This window comes from Diceros bicornis, chromosome 9 (assembly GCF_020826845.1).
Source record: "Diceros bicornis minor isolate mBicDic1 chromosome 9, mDicBic1.mat.cur, whole genome shotgun sequence".
Lineage (NCBI taxonomy): Eukaryota > Metazoa > Chordata > Mammalia > Perissodactyla > Rhinocerotidae > Diceros > Diceros bicornis.
This window is the reverse complement of record NC_080748.1, coordinates 8,182,823-8,198,489: the sequence shown is the minus strand read 5'-3', so window position 1 is coordinate 8,198,489 and position 15,667 is coordinate 8,182,823. Positions and strand designations below refer to the sequence as shown.

Below are 15,667 nucleotides of genomic sequence, written 5' to 3'. Positions count from 1 at the left end.
TGAAAGTTTTACCCATTGGTATTTCCCCAAATCAACATGTTAAGCATCTACAAAGGTAATCTATGAAGTTAAGCGTCTAGTCCATTAATTTGTTTCATTCGTCAGTTCTTCTGTGTGTTGGGCATTACGTTGGGCAGCTGGTTAAAATGGTGAAGAGCAGGGTTCTTACCTCTAGGAGCTCGCCTTCTCAGGAGGAAGACTTCCAAACAGATAAATAGCAGTACAGAAGTGTGGAGAGAGTGTGGGCTTTAGAGATGTAGGGAGCAGGTTCAAGTTCTGTCTTTCCTACCATTAGTGACCTCAAACATGTTTTTTTAACCTCTTAAAGTGTGTTTCCTTATCTGTAAAAGGAGAAGGATAGTTCCTGCTCTAGGATTGTGTGATTTAAATGAAAGAACTTAAACCAAGTCACAGGCTGAAATGGGCAGCAAATTTTATGTTTTTCCAAAAGCATTTTAATATCTTGATATCAAGACAAAAATCACTAATCGGATGAGAATAAGCTTTTTCCTGTATCAGTTCAATCGCACTTGTTATTGCACTCAGGAAGAAAAAAAACACAAAACATTTATTATGCATCTGCTGCATGCCAAGACGTGTACTGTGTACTTTAGATAACATGTTTATTAAATCTTTCTAAAATATCTATGTGCTCAATAATCACTCATCCTCCCTATTTTATAATTGTGGAGTAATTGGTACTGTGTACTGGACCTGACTCGATGCCTGACGGTGTCCTAAGGACTTTATGTACACTTTCTAACCTAGTCCCTGTACCCATACTGTGAGATATGTATGGTCATCTGCATTGTGCCTGATGAAAAAATCAGTCCTAGGAGGAGAGAGGACTCGGCCAAGGTTACACAGCTAATGATTATAGCTAACGTCTCTTAAAGGCTTTTATGTGCCAGGCACTGTTAAAAATTTTTTTTTTTAACATATATTATCTAATTTAACTTTGTAACCACTTTATGAGTTAGGTTCTGTACTAGTGACATTAGCTGGATTTGGAACCTGTATCATTCTATTTCTGTTTTTTATAAAATAATTAAAAATTGAAGAAAAGTTACATTCTTAAAACATTTTTTGTCTAATTTATGTGCATGATATAGGGAATGTGAAAGTGGTATCTGTGATCACAGGTGTTGTAATTATATGATATACCAATGAAAACCAAGATTTCCTTTGTGAAAAAAGTATTTATACTTAATACCAAAAAATCATATTTTTAGGTACAAATTAGAAGTATTCTTTTGATTTCAGGGTCTTTTTGGAGTTCCTGAGCTCAGTGCCCCAGAAGGATTTCGTATCGCACAAGAAAACGCCTTGAGAAAGGCGGACTTGCTTGTGGAGCGTGTGTGTTGTACGCCCCCGGGGCCCCAGACCGTTCTCATCTTTGACGAGCTCTCCGATTCCTTGTGCAGGGTGGCTGACTTGGTAAGACGCTCGCTTGGTGTAAGACTTGAAGCTCTCTCTCTCTCAAACTGTTAACATTTCAGCTAAGTTTATTAGGTTTAATATTAGACTGTAAGGTTACAAACGTCTGAACTATTTGAGAACTGTTGGGTGTAATTTGTTACAGTGAAGTATGTCATTAGAAATGGAAAACTGTATAGGAGCAGGCTGTATTTTGAACTTGTACTTTAATATGTATATTTGAGAAAATATATATGTAATATATGATAAAAGAATGATTACTTGTATGGCAAAGATTCTTAATTTGACAAAGATTCTTCATTCGACAAAGATTCTTCATTCATGAAAACTTCTACCAAAATTCTAATAGAACATTTGTCTGTACATTTACAATAAAATTAATCTTTTGAAAAACTAGTTTTTCTAAACCTTTCAGGAGTGCCTTTTCTAATTAAAAATAAGGTTTGCCATCAAATTAATTGTATTAAGGGCTTCCTTTTGTTTTCTCATTTTGAAGTTGAAATAGAAGCTTACCTGGGTCTCTTCACCACCTAAGAAACCCATGATAGAAGGCATGATTTTCAATCAGCCCAGAAGAACCGCATCTTGATTTGTAGTATCATGAAGGCGATTGTAGTAGTGCACGTAATCCAACATTGTGATCAGTCGTGATCCTGTCTACTTGGTACTGGGCTGTAAATAGCTTTTTTTCCACAGTCATTTAATATTGAGGCCCCACCATGTGCCAGGCACTGTTCTAGGCACTGGGAATGCGGTCATGAATAAGACAGTCTCTGACCTCGTGTTGCTTATATTCTGGGGTGACTTTTTTTTAGATCTTACTAGGCACCAGACCCTGGTAAGAGCTTTACCTGGATTAACTGATTTGACCACCTCAGCATATCTCCATTTTCAGATGAGGAAAGAGAGGCACTAAGAGGTGAAGGGGTGTGCCCCAGGTCACCTAGCCAGGAAGTGGTGGAGCTAGGCTTTGAGGCCAGGCAGTCGGGCTGCTGAACTCATGCTCTTACCTGCCGTTCTGTACCCCTCTAGGGGCTGGCTGGCTGCTCAGGTGTGATGAGCAGGTCTTCCTTACCTGGAGAGGTTGGCAAGTTGGTTAGCCTCCATCTTTTTAGAAAGTGTTTGTTTATTTTTAAAATTATCATACAGTGAAATTTACTTCTTTTAGAGGGTGGTACAGTTCTATGACTTGTAACTCATGTACTCATGTAGCCACCACGACAATCAGGATACATAACTATTCCATCACCCCAAAAAAGCTCTCTTTATAGTCACACCAGCCCCTCACCTCTTACCTCTGGCAACTCCCGATCTGTTCTCCATCCCTGTAGTTTGTCTTTTCTAAAATGTCAGAGAAATGGAATCATATTTACGTTTTGAGATTGGCTTCTTTTACCAGCGTAACACCTCCCCATCTTTGCTTTTTCCTTTTTTCAGAAAATTTCCTTCCTCCCATACATGTGAATTGAGCAGTAACACCTTTCAGATTATCATACAGTCACTATAAGCTTCCCAGTTTTTTTTTTTTTTTTTTTTGTGAGGAGATCAGCCCTGTGCTAACATCCGCCAATCCTCCTCTTTTTTTTTTTTTTTTTGCTGAGGAAGACGGCTCTGGGCTAACATCTGTGCCCATCTTCCTCCACTTTATATGGGACGCCGCCACAGCATGGCTTGCCAAGCAGTGCGTTGCTGCGCGCCCAGGATCCGAACCAGCGAACCCTGGGCCGCCGCAGCGGAGCACGCGCACTTAACCGCTTGTGCCACCGGACCGGCCCCATAAGCTTCCCAGTTTTATGGAAATTGATTAGATATCTTATCTTAAAAGTTTTTTTCCCAGGAGTGAAGTGAGATGTGTTTCAGGCTCCTTGTAGTCCTCAGTTTTTTGGGTCTTGATTCTGTCCCTCAGCAGGTGGGTAGCAAAGGGAGACGTACTGCCACAAAGGAGGCCTCACACCTCTCCGCTTAATTGTGTCACTGAAACCTGAACAGGAAAGTGTGTCAGTGAGTTTCACTTATGTGGAGTCAAGTATTGGCTTTTTCGGTCAAAAATCCCACAACTCGCTGTCTGTTGTCTTAGCCTGCCTCTTAATTAAGCAGTGTTCTCGGATATTTTCCCCATTTTTGCTTTTGCTCTTTGCTAAAAGATTTTAACTTCTCTGCCCCATAGCTTGTCCTATTTTTGAAAGTTTTTATATTTATGAAGTATAATAATATCACATTTAAAAACTATAATGTGATTTATATATGTAAATCTTTGGGTAAAAAAAATTCAAAGAACCTTCTTCCTTCTACAGTTTTTAAGATTTTACCTGCAGGTAAGATCAATACCATTATAATGCATTGGTTTTACAGACTTTTTCCCACCAAATGTACATTTTGTTTTTTTCTTTTTTAATACAGTTGCTATATAACAGCGTTATTTTCCTCATCACTATTACAAATGAGTTTTAAAATGTATGCTGGTGTTTTGAATTTAATATTGTATGTTCTACAACATATAGATTAGTAATTTGTACAATTTATAAATTTTATATAGCTTATTTTCAGGTGCTTTAGTACTAATGTTATCTTATTGTTACATCAAATGTATCAAACTGTGGATTTAAATGTTTTTACATTAAAAACTATTTGATAATAAAATTAGGAAATTTTACCTTGTGATTTTATTTCATGTTATAGTCACACATGTTGTCTTCTTGGAGAATGATGAAAATACGTAGTATTTTGTAGTTCCCCTGTACTTCTCTTTTGCAACTTGCTGCAGTTAGCATGAAAACTAAAATCTAGTTTTACCTGATTTCATTTTCTGTAAAGAAGAATTGTAGCTCAGTGCAATCCTAAGGTCAGCGTAGCAGCAGCCGCAGCAGTGGTGGCTCTGCTGTTTCGGCTGGGACTGGGAATTCATATTTATTGAAAGGATAGAGAGAGAATATGCCTTTGTTTTCTTCACAAAGGCTAGAATGTAGTTAAATTGGTTTTGAAACTATACTGCGTGTCAATTTAAAAAAAAGGAAAAGCCTCTAAGAGTTGTTCTCTGGAGCCAGGTTAACATGTGAGAACCATATTGCAAACAATTTTAAGTCAGCAAGTTTTAGAATATTTGAAACAAGAGTCTGCTTTTTGAACTATACAATTAGGAAGAATTCACTTGGTGTTGATATTTGAAGGAGAAAGACTTTTCTAAAGGTTAAAGTATTTTCTCTGCAGTGAAACAAATGTGGTTCCAAGGAATAACAGAATTAATAAAGGTTCAGAAAAGCTGCTTTGCCCTACTAGTTGAGGAAAATCTCAGTAATGGAAATGCATAGGTTAAGCCAGATGGCACATTTTAAAACACAGGTTTTTATTTTTGCCCTCAGATCCTAAAAGAAAGCTTTCCATCAAATTCCCTCTTGGTTTTGTCTTTCCTCTTTATTAGGCTGATTTTGTGAAAATTGCTCACCCTGAGCCAGCATTCAGAGAGGCTGCGGAAGAAGCTTGTAGAAGTATTGGCACCATGGTAGAAAAGTATGTTCCGTTCCCCCTTCATTACAGCATTGGCTGACATGGTTTCGTGGATTTGTCCTTTAGGAAATTTGTCCATAGGGCTTGCCCCTGCCCTGCAAAGGGGGGATGGTGTGTGCTACCACTGCCTGCTGCCCAGGGTGGAGGGGCAGAGGGAGAGCCGGGGGCAGGCCGCTGCGCTCACCTTCCCAGTACTTGCAGTGTGACTTTGGGCTAGCTATTTATCTGTTCTGTCACTTAGTTTCCTTGTCTGTAAATGGAGTAATAAAATGATTTGCCTCTTAGAGTTGTCTTAAGGAAAATGGGATAATAAATATAAAGTGCTTATAATGGTGTGAGGCATATAGCAGACATCCAGCATCCTTATTACCGTTGTTCTTGTTTAAGTTAAGTAGGGGTATCTTGCTTAGTATCTCAGTGGCAAGTTGGAGACTATAGATTATCGTGTGATTAAATTGCGGTTTCACTGGTGGCTGTGGGCCGCAGGGCAGGAAGCCGACACTGTCTCTACACAGCCGCCTTGCAGTCCCTGTGGATTTGGGATTGGGAGGTCTAAGGAGATCATAATATTATCCGAGAGGGCTGAGGCTATGATGAAGTGAGTTATTTTAAAGTGATTTTGAGGTGAATTTAAATATTTTAAGCCAGGGGGCCGGCCCGGTGGCGCAAGCGGTTAAGTGTGTGAGCTCCGCTGCAGCGGCCCGGCGTTCCCCGGTTCGGATCCCGGCGCGCACCGACGCACCGCTTGGTAAGCCATGCTGTGGCGGTGTCCCATATAAAGTGGAGGAAGATGGGCACGGATGCTAGCCCAGGGCCAGTCTTCCTTGGCAAAAAAAGAGGAGGATTGGCAGATGTTAGCACAGAGCTGATCCCCTCACTATATATATATATATATATATATATATTTTAAGCCATTTATGAGAGCTCCAGCGTGCTTTTTAAAATAGCTTAGGGGTGGGCAGTGCTATATTCAATCATTTAGGCACATGACGCCCTGCCAGAAAGTGTCTAAAGCTAGGGAGAGCGCGGGACTCACCTGGCATGAATTTACCACTGAAGAAACATCGAGAGACTGTATTTCACGAAGCAGATGTTGGAGGAGGGGTCAGTGTCTCTAGTTTGACAAGGCTTCCTTGAGGACCTGATGCTTCGGGATGTGCTGCTTGTCCCCCATCGAGCACCATTTTGCTCTTTGGGACAATGCATGTGATTTTTCTTATTGAAAATCAGCTCGTCCAATAGGATAACCTGGTCCCTACACATTCCAGACACTGGGCATGATGACGGGGCTGACACTGGGGACTCCCTGGGAAAAAGAACACTGCCTGGGGAGAGGCCCCAAGAAATGAGTCAGAGCTGCCAGGTCACCTGCCTGAGGCACCCAGAATGCTGTTGTGCCCGAATTTAGATACACATCTGGTCTAAAGGACATGGGCTCTTAATTTTGTGGGAGGGCAGTGGGAAACCCTAATTGGTAGCGAAGTGTTGTCAAGAGTGTGTGTGCCAGGTCCTCGCTTCGCCTGGAAGAGCTCGTCTGTTCTTTGTTGCGCTCCGCTGCGGCCCAGGCCTGCCTGGGACGGGGAAGTCAAGTCCTGAGGCAGAGCCCGTGGCCTTCGCTGGAGCTCTGCTTTCCCTCCCCGCCCAGCACTGACTCGTTTTCCCCTGTAGTCTGAGTCATGTCGTAACTGCTGCAGTTGATGTTTTAGCTGCATGCGTAGAATTGACTTATTTTCCAGTAGTGGAAAAAAAGCCTAAAATTAGGTGTGTTTGTTTAGAATTAACGCCAAATATAAGCTTAAAATATAGACTTTATCTCAGGGTCTTACAACGTGAAACATTTGTCCAGGCTTCTGAGGAGGGTGCGGTGCAGGCTGCCTCTGAAGTGCTGTCCTTCTGACGTGGAGTGGCTCGTTGGGTGAACGGGCGGGAGGAATTGGCGCCCACGTGGACTTTCCCCCCGGGTTCCTGCCCTTCCTCTTGAGGGCTTTTCGGTTGGCACTGACTGCCTCAGTTCCCTTGGGGTTTGGGGTGGCCCATGAGAACCATGGCAACAGAAACCCTTCGATTTTTATAAAACTGCAGGTTATTGATTGTGAACTGACTGGGGAACCAGGCCATCCTGGAGTCCCTGAGTAGGAATTGGTGGTTGGTCCTTATAACCTCGCCCTTCCCTGCGGATCCACCTGACAGGACTCAGATTGTATCTAGAAGTGGCTCACTACTTAGGCCTGGGAGTGCCAGGGCTTTTGGCATCCAGGGAAGAAGGACTCAGGACCTGAAGTGGTACCCTGAATTAGGTTGAGAGCAGTGCTCAGGTTGGGGGGCCAGAGGCAGGCTGGCACGGCACCTGACAGTGGCTGTGGTCTGTCCATGTGCAGAGTGTGTGCTGTGCGCTCGTCATCTCGTTTACCCCTCAGGACGACGTTAAGGTCTAACAAGCTGAGGGAGGTCAGTAACTGCCCCAAGGTCAGAGGAGTAGGGCTGGTGCTGCAGCCTGGTGTGTGGCTCTGGAACCTGTGTCCTTGAGCTCTCCTCACAGCGTGTGCTACTGCTCCCCCAGACAAGCAAAGGTAGCCCAGGTTCCAGGGTACATACCCCGTTCAGGACTATAGAGTCTGTGTGTGTGTATCCTCCCCCAATCCTCACTCCTCTTCTTTTATTAAAAAAACAAATGGCTGTTGGCATGTTGCTGACGGGGACTGGTTCTCAGTGGCAGTGGAGTCAAATCATCAGTTATCATGTTCCTCCCTTCTTTCCTGTCTGCTTTTCTGACCCCAGCTGCTGACTGGCTTTAAATTTATCCTTTTAACTTCCAACAGTTAGTACCTTGACGCTTGGCCTAGCAGACTGCCTGTTCCTGTGCTCAGTGTGGTGATTCTAGTCCCAAGCCAAAGGAAGAAACAAACAAAACCCCAGACCTTTGGTCTCTGAGCGTGTATATGCCAGAATTTGACATATTCTTTTGATGTAAAATTAAAGGTATTAGAAAATCATTTAATTTTTTTCATTTGTAATCTTTCTAGGTTGAACACAAACGTGGAATTATATCAAAGTCTGCAAAAATTACTAGCTGATAAAAAACTCGTCGATTCCCTTGATCTAGAAACCAGGTACTCATTCGTTTCATTCATTGTGATTGTGACTGTAGAGTAATATTGGAAGACCCCCCAACCCCCCCCCACTCCTGACCTCCCCATGTCTCCGTACTCGCAGCCCCCCTCTCCCCCACATCTCTGCACTTGCAGCCCCCCGTGTCTCTCGAAGCCTGCCTACCCCCACCATATGTCTGTGCTCTCTCCACCATAGTATCTGTACCAGGTCGTGCTTCTTCCTCTTACCCTGCTTTCTTTTTCTTCTTAGTCCTAATCACTTCCAGCATTATCCTACCTGTGTGTTCGTTTGTTTATCATCTCTCTACCTCACTGGACCAGAAGCTCCTTGAGGGCAGGGACTTGGTCTCTTTTATTCACTGCTGCATCCTCAGCACCTACGACATCACGTGGCTTGTGGTAGGAGCTTCACCAATGAATGAAGTCTTCTAAACACTTGATAATTACACTTAGCTTCATGCTTAAAATTCCATAATCGATGCCACCAGAAGATGTAAGCCAATTAATTTCATTTACTGGGTGGATGTCAAGATCCTTGAAATGGTTTGCTTTGGTTCATTAGATTACGTTTATTAATCTGAATCAAAAAGGCTTCATTTCTAAGTCAATACATAAAAATATTTGATATAGGATTTTGGATATCATATTTCTTTGCTCAGATTTATTTATTTATAAAATAAGTACAGCAGGGTTTGTCATTAACCTACCTATATATTATTTGTCTCGTAGCACAGAGATTAATGTTTTTTCTTACCTGTTTGTACTTGTTTATCTACTTTTATTTATGGGATACTTGTTTCCTTTAGCTCCTCAGTTCTCCCTCCTCCTGCTTCTTTCTCTCCCTTCTGTCACCATATGTGGCTTGTGACCCAGGTGAAGCTGTATGCTCCAGGGATCGGTGGATGGTGGATCAGTTGTGTTAATCTGGTATATGAGTACTATGCTGTACGAGTAGCACAGGGAGGCTGTCTTGGAGGGCTAGTTTTCACCAGACTGCCTGGCATGCAGGTATTGGTTTGGTCTTATTTCACCTCATCCATCCTGGTGCTCAGGATGCTAGTAAAGCTCGCTGTACTGTCAGGTTAGTTTCTCTTTATTATAATTTTAGGCTTGAGCTTTCTATTGCCTTCATTAGCAAAACAAGCAAAAGTTGAATGCCTGCTTAATTGTGCCAGATTTATACTCGGCTGGTACTGACTGAGTAGCAATAGCAGGTTATTCATAATCTGACTTTACTAAAGATTCACCTTTCCATATTTAATGTGTAAAAATTGCAGTGGAATAGCAGGCTATTTTAGATACAGAGGACTTGTGCTAATAGGATACATACCACATTTCTAGATGTTACTGAAAATTCCGATAGGATTTTTTAAATAACAAAATGATAAATACACTGGGAAGAATAAGCTGGGTAGGATATCAATATGCTAGAAAGGAAAGGTACCTTGGAAGTGGGTGGAAACAAGAATTTGAAGTAATGATTATCGAAAATCATGGCACTTATACGTCATCGACAGTGTTGTCTAGAACCCAGAAAGAACCTTGCCTATGGTGAAGTATAAGACAATGGCTAAAACAAAGAATTATAGATTTAATGAATTATCTTGTCATGACAAGTTAATGTGTAAAAGAAATGATTTAAATTGAGTAGACCATCATTTTATTCTTATATGCATTCCTTGAAATGCTAGGTCTATGAGCTATTATAAAGTATTCCTAGAGGGGTCCTGTTGGTCAGTAAATTTGGAAATCTGACATATTAATGTATTTTCCTCTCGGAGAATTTTAGTATATTAGAGTCTCCGAGAAGTCCAGCCATAAAGAAACCTGTTTTACTTGGTGTTTTCCAAAACCATCAAGAGCTCTCTTGTATGCAAAGAATATAACAAACACATTCTTCAGAAAATATAGTGGAGAGAAAATCCCAGTCACAAGAGCAACAGAAGCTGTAGTACACCTTGGAATAAACTCAGGAAGGCAAAGAGTGTGGAACCTGAAAACACAGTCACACCTGGGACGCATGAAAGATGATGTTTAAATAGAAACCATGCTGTATCCTTAGATAAGAAAGAGGAAAGCTCACTAGTGTTCCCTACTGGTCTGTGAGTTTAGTGCTATCCAACCTATGTCTAAAGAAGGTTGTTTTTGTTACTTAAAATGACTTTGAAGGCATAGACAATAAATATGCCAAAATAGGCAGGAAAAATCTGGTAAAGAAGAGTACTAAAAAGGGACTTGTACCAGACAGTAAGATATATTATAAAAATACTATATTTACAAGAGCATTATACTTATGCCGGAATAGTCAATTAGATCAATGAAAGAATAGAGAAATTTCAGATACACACACAAATATATATGACTGTATTCAGTATGTGATAGAAGTGTCATTTCACATCAGTAGGGAAAGACTTGGTTTTCAGTTAAAAATGTTAGGCCAGTGGATAACTATTTTGAGGAAAAAGTAGGTCAATTAAAGATGTAAATATTTAAAAAAAAAATCATAAGAGTACTAATAATCTTGGAATTTGGAAGGTCTTTCTTAGCATAATATTAAAGTCAGACCACAAAAGAAAAGATTCTGATTTGATTATATAAAAACTGCAAACTTTGGTATGCCAAAACCTTTCCACATTCAAAGTAAGAATACACAAATGTTACTTACATGATAAAGGATTAATGTATTTACTATGTTAAGAGGCCTTACAAATTATTAAAAAAAGGAAAAAATGAACCCTCTGTAGAAGAATGGGTAAAGGATTCTTTTTGTGAAACTCTCATTTCACAAAATAAAGAATATTTATTTTGTGTGTAAAGTGGTGGCTGGAGATGTGGCCTCTAGCATTAGACTGTGTCCGGTGGATATTGGCTCCATAGCTTTCCACACCTTGGTTTTCCCCTCTGTAAGAGGAGAATAAAAAAGTACTGCATAGGATTATTTAGAGGTCTCAATGAAATAATTAATGTAAAATGCTTTGTCATTATCCAGCACATAGTAGTCATTCAGTAAATAGGACCTACCACCATTAAAGAAGATAACACAAAGCCAAGAGCCCATCAAGTGATGAGGTTGAAACAGTAAGATTAGTGTTTTGATGGTTTGAGGTAATGGGTCCTCTCTAGTTAAGGTAAACTGATAAATCTTTATAGATGACAATTTGGTACTATATATCAATGTGCATACTTTTTGATCAATGTAATTTCTTGAAATTTATCCTAAGGAAATAAACAAGGATAAAAAGATGTATGTAATAAGGATTTTAATCATAGCATAGTTTACTGGAGTGGGAAAAATGAAAGCATTTTTAGTCCATATGACGAAACACAATATCAACATTAAAAACCATGTTTTTGAAGGATATGAAGATATAGAGAAATGTTCAATGTTTGTGATATAATTTTATAAGAAAAAGCAAGATACTAAAGCCTATGTTGTCAAGTCCCAGTTATTCTAAATAAGTAGTATAACATATTGAAACTAGATTGGATAGAAGCCAGGAGAAGGTCTTTATTGTTGTTGATGTTAGCCAAAAGTTAATTGCCCCCAAGACAGTATTTTCATGAGACCAAAGATGCTGCCTCAGCCTGTGCTTCTCAGGACAGGGGTCCCGTTGGGTGTCGTGTGTCGTGTGGTCCACACACACACCCCCCCCGCCCCCTCCGCCACAACCTGGCCTCCTGGGGCAATGGATGTTTAAGAGTGAAGGAATCAATTTAGTGCCCCTTATGTCTGTTCAGAAACTCAGCAAACATTTTTCAGGTACCTACTATGCTGGGCACTGTGCCGATTTCTCTAACCTTATCTATTTAATTAGACCTCCTCTTCATAGCCTTAAAAAAAATGAAGTAGATTGGAAGGAAATACAAGAATTTTAATAGTGGTTATCTTTGGTGGGATTAGTGATTTTAATTTTTTCATATATTTCTACAGTAAAGCTGTTATACAGTAAGCCTTTATTATATAATAAACATGTTATACGATAAATTCCCATCCCCAATTTATCAACCCTTGCTATCTTTCTTTTCTTTTGTTAAAACAAACAGAAGATACCTTTGCTAGAAAAGAGAGTGGTATGTTTTTTGGGTTGACTGTTTAGGAAGGAGATCAGTGTGAGGTGGAGATAATGGGGACAGTTTAGGGGCTTGAGTGAGGCACTTTACATTATTTAAGAAAGAAGTATATGACTAAATTATTAATGTGGTCTATTGAGTTTTCAGAATTTTAGAAGAACTTTAATTCTGTTCATTGAGGGTATATTGGTACAATAATCAGGAAGATAAATATATCCATTATGAAAATTCAAGGAAAGGCAGGAGAGTAGATCAAATATTTGAATAACTTAATTCCAGAAGAAAAGTAGATTTTTAAAAAAAATATTATTGACAGAAAGATGTGTTACACTGGAAATTGGTTCCAAGCATGCAGTGGGATTGGAAAGAAAACAATTCTGGTTAGCCAAGAGACTCAGCTTCCGGCACAACATCCAAGAATTTAATATTCTAAGAAGCTGCTACTAGTTGGAAGAAAAACTGAAAATCTCATGCAGAAGGCCTTTGAAAAATTGTCCAAGTATAGATGGTTTCATGTTTTTAATTATTGGGATTTGGATGGAGTTGAAATAAATAAGTAATTATCATGGTAGCTTTCACAAGTTTGTACTCTATGAATAAAGGAATAAGCTCTTACACAAAAAGCTAATCATAATTGTTTTTCATGTTCTGCAGTACATACATTGACATTTAAACATTGGTTGAAGCTATTTTTTGTTCCCTCTTTACTTACTATACTTAAACATCAAATAAAGCATTTATAACCCAGTACAATGAAGGGCTCTGACCACAACTTTCCATCCTATGGCTTCAACACAACCTTTTCAAAAATTCTGTGTTTACCCAACATATATTTTTCTTTTAATTAAGTTTGTTAAGTGAAGATCACAAATGCTGTTGGAGCTCATAGCAGAGGCCCCTAATTTGGTTGGTGGGGAGGATGGTATTCAGAGACCTCAACGTGGAAGACAGGGCATTTCATGAGGTGCCAGGTGAGTCATGCCAAGGACTTGTGATGCTGAGAAAGATCTCCTGCAGGGTTGGAGCACTGGAGGCACGGCGGCCCGTTGTGGGTGCTTACAGTGTGTCAGGGCCCGAGTGATAGCAGCCTGAACTAGGATGGTGGTAGTAGGGAAGGAGAGAAGGGGTCATTTTGGTTGACTGCACTATTTCTTTCTAATCTTCCTCCTCCTTACCAACAAGTAATTAGCTGCCATTTATGAGCAATTTTCATATGCCAATAAATAAGTGATAGGCAATTATATCTTACATTTTAGTAATACTAACATAAGTTCTGTGAGATATACTCTTGTTTCCTGATCCCCCAATATTTATCAGTCATACTTATTTATGAGTGATGTTAGACTATTATCTCCTGGACCAGGTTTTTTCACTCTAATGGAGTTGAAGAACTGTTATCCAAAATGCTTTCATTGTGGTTGTTGTTTATTGTTCTGATTAAATTGTTACATCAGGGAGAGGTTAGGGAGTTGGGGCCTGTTGTTAAGTTTGCAGATGCATTTTATGATCATTAAAAAATGTTGATCTTTAGGGGCCGGCCTGGTGGTGCAAGCGGTTACGTGCGTGCGCTCTGCTGCGGTGGCCCGGGGTTCGCTGGTTTGGATCCTGGGCGCTCACCGACGCACCGCTTGTCAAGCCATGCTGTGGTGGCGTCCCATATAAAGTGGAGGAAGATGGGCATGGATGTTAGCCCAGGGCCAGTCTTCCTCAGCAAAAAAAAAGAAAAAAAAAAAAGGAGGCGGATTGGCAGATGTTAGCACAGGGCTGATCTTCCTTGCAAAAAAAAAAAATGTTGATCTTTACAAAGCATACTAGTACTAATTCTTGAAGTAGTGAGGAATCTTCCTTCACAGATCTTAAGCAAATTAAGCACAAGGGGAAGAGGATGGTGGCTTGAAGCTGATAAAGAGCTTGCTTTTTAATAGTGATGTGGGAATAAAAGGTGATGTTTTAAGTACTGCTGCTATTATTATTGATGGTCTTCTTCGAAGTCTCCAAACACTTTATTTGTACCCGTGTTTATATCTTTGTTTTTCCCAGGGGGAGATTTACCCTAAGCTAACGTTTGTTGCCGATCTTCCTTCTCCCCGCACCCCCTCCAAAGCCCTAGTACGTAGTTGTGTATAGTTGTTAAGTTCTTCTACGTGACCCGCCACCAGAGCATGGCTACTGACAGACGGTGGTGTGGTTCTGCACCCGGGAACTGAACCAGGGCTGCCGAAGCAGAGCGTGCGAAACTTTAACTGCTAGGCCATCAGGGTTGGTTCCTGTTTATGTCTTGTATTGTATTCATTCATTCAAAAAGTGTTTATCCCCTTATGGGACCATGCCTTATGGAACATATGGAAATCTTTACTCACAAGAAGCTTAGAGTATAGTTCTGTTAAATATAAATATGCTAAATATAAATAAGTAATATAAATAAATATGCTAGATATAAAATCTATTATAGTTACACATGTACAGGCTTACCTGTTGCAACAGGCAGCATGTGTCTGTCCCACAAGTACTTATTTGGAACATTGCATATAGTAGGCAGCAGGTATTTTTTGAAGGAAAGGCAGCTGCATAGTTGAAAAGATGTACACCTCCTTTGGAAAAAAGCAGGAGGCAAATTTGGCCTCATTGGAGTAATCGTCATTCTTTTGGTTCGATTTAAGGCTTATTGTACAGTGAGCGTGATGTTACGGCACCTGGTCATCCGTAGGAGAGCTGAACACCCCGCCAGTCAGCTGGCTGCTGTGCTCCACTTCTAAGAGGTTACGCTCCTGGTTTCAAACAGATTATCTGTGTGTGTGTGTTGAAACATCTGGCTTTTGGGCAGTAATGTTAAAAAAGACCAATTTATTTAACCAAAAACTGATTTTTGTTAACAATTGTTATTACCTCTTATAACCTGGGCCGCATTTTATTTCTAGGCGAGTGGCCGAACTGTTTATGTTTGATTTTGAAATCAGTGGAATCCATCTAGACAAAGAAAAGGTAAATCTTGCCTCTCTGTTTTGACTCCTCTTGTTTTGCTAATATTTAATTGGCATCTTTGTTGCTCCAGTCCTTGTATATTGCTTGAATTTGCATATTAAAAAAACTCTTGGGTTGTTTATATTATGAAATTCTTCCATAGGTTGTATTTGAATGTGTAGTGCTCTCTAGAAGTTGGCCTATCATCCATGATAATTCAGAATTAAGAAATTACTTGAGACAGTTGGGTGTTTTAGATGTCGTGGAATTAGGGTGAGATGGGCAGTATCAGGAAGGGCAGGCACGAGAGCAGGAAAGCTGATGCCATTGAGGATTCAGGTCTGGAAGTGGCAGTACAGGGACTACTATCATTAAGACCTTTACAGAAACGTGTTTACTCACATTAACCGTGTCTTTGACAGCTCCACACAGTTTTGTTCTGGAAGCAGTAAGCGTGGGTTATACAGTGTTTAAACTGTGGTGGGAGGGATCTTATACATTGTCCAGACCCCTTGTTTTACAGATGTGGACGTAAGGCAAAGGGGTTTGTTCAAGTTCCCATCCTTAGTTTCCAGGACTTCTAA

At 40.3% G+C, this 15,667-nt stretch overlaps 1 protein-coding gene across 2 annotated transcripts in view; it reads left to right on the top strand.

Moving 5' to 3' along the window:
- MIPEP (mitochondrial intermediate peptidase) overlaps positions 1-15,667 on the top strand; it is a 172,022-nt gene that overhangs the window by 2,002 nt on the left and 154,353 nt on the right. For both annotated transcript variants that reach the window (XM_058547857.1, XM_058547856.1), the window contains exons 2-5: positions 1,264-1,437; positions 4,856-4,944; positions 7,965-8,051; positions 15,041-15,104. In XM_058547857.1, coding sequence (XP_058403840.1) covers positions 1,264-1,437; positions 4,856-4,944; positions 7,965-8,051; positions 15,041-15,104 — 414 coding nt within the window. The remainder of the gene's footprint in view (positions 1-1,263; positions 1,438-4,855; positions 4,945-7,964; positions 8,052-15,040; positions 15,105-15,667) is intronic.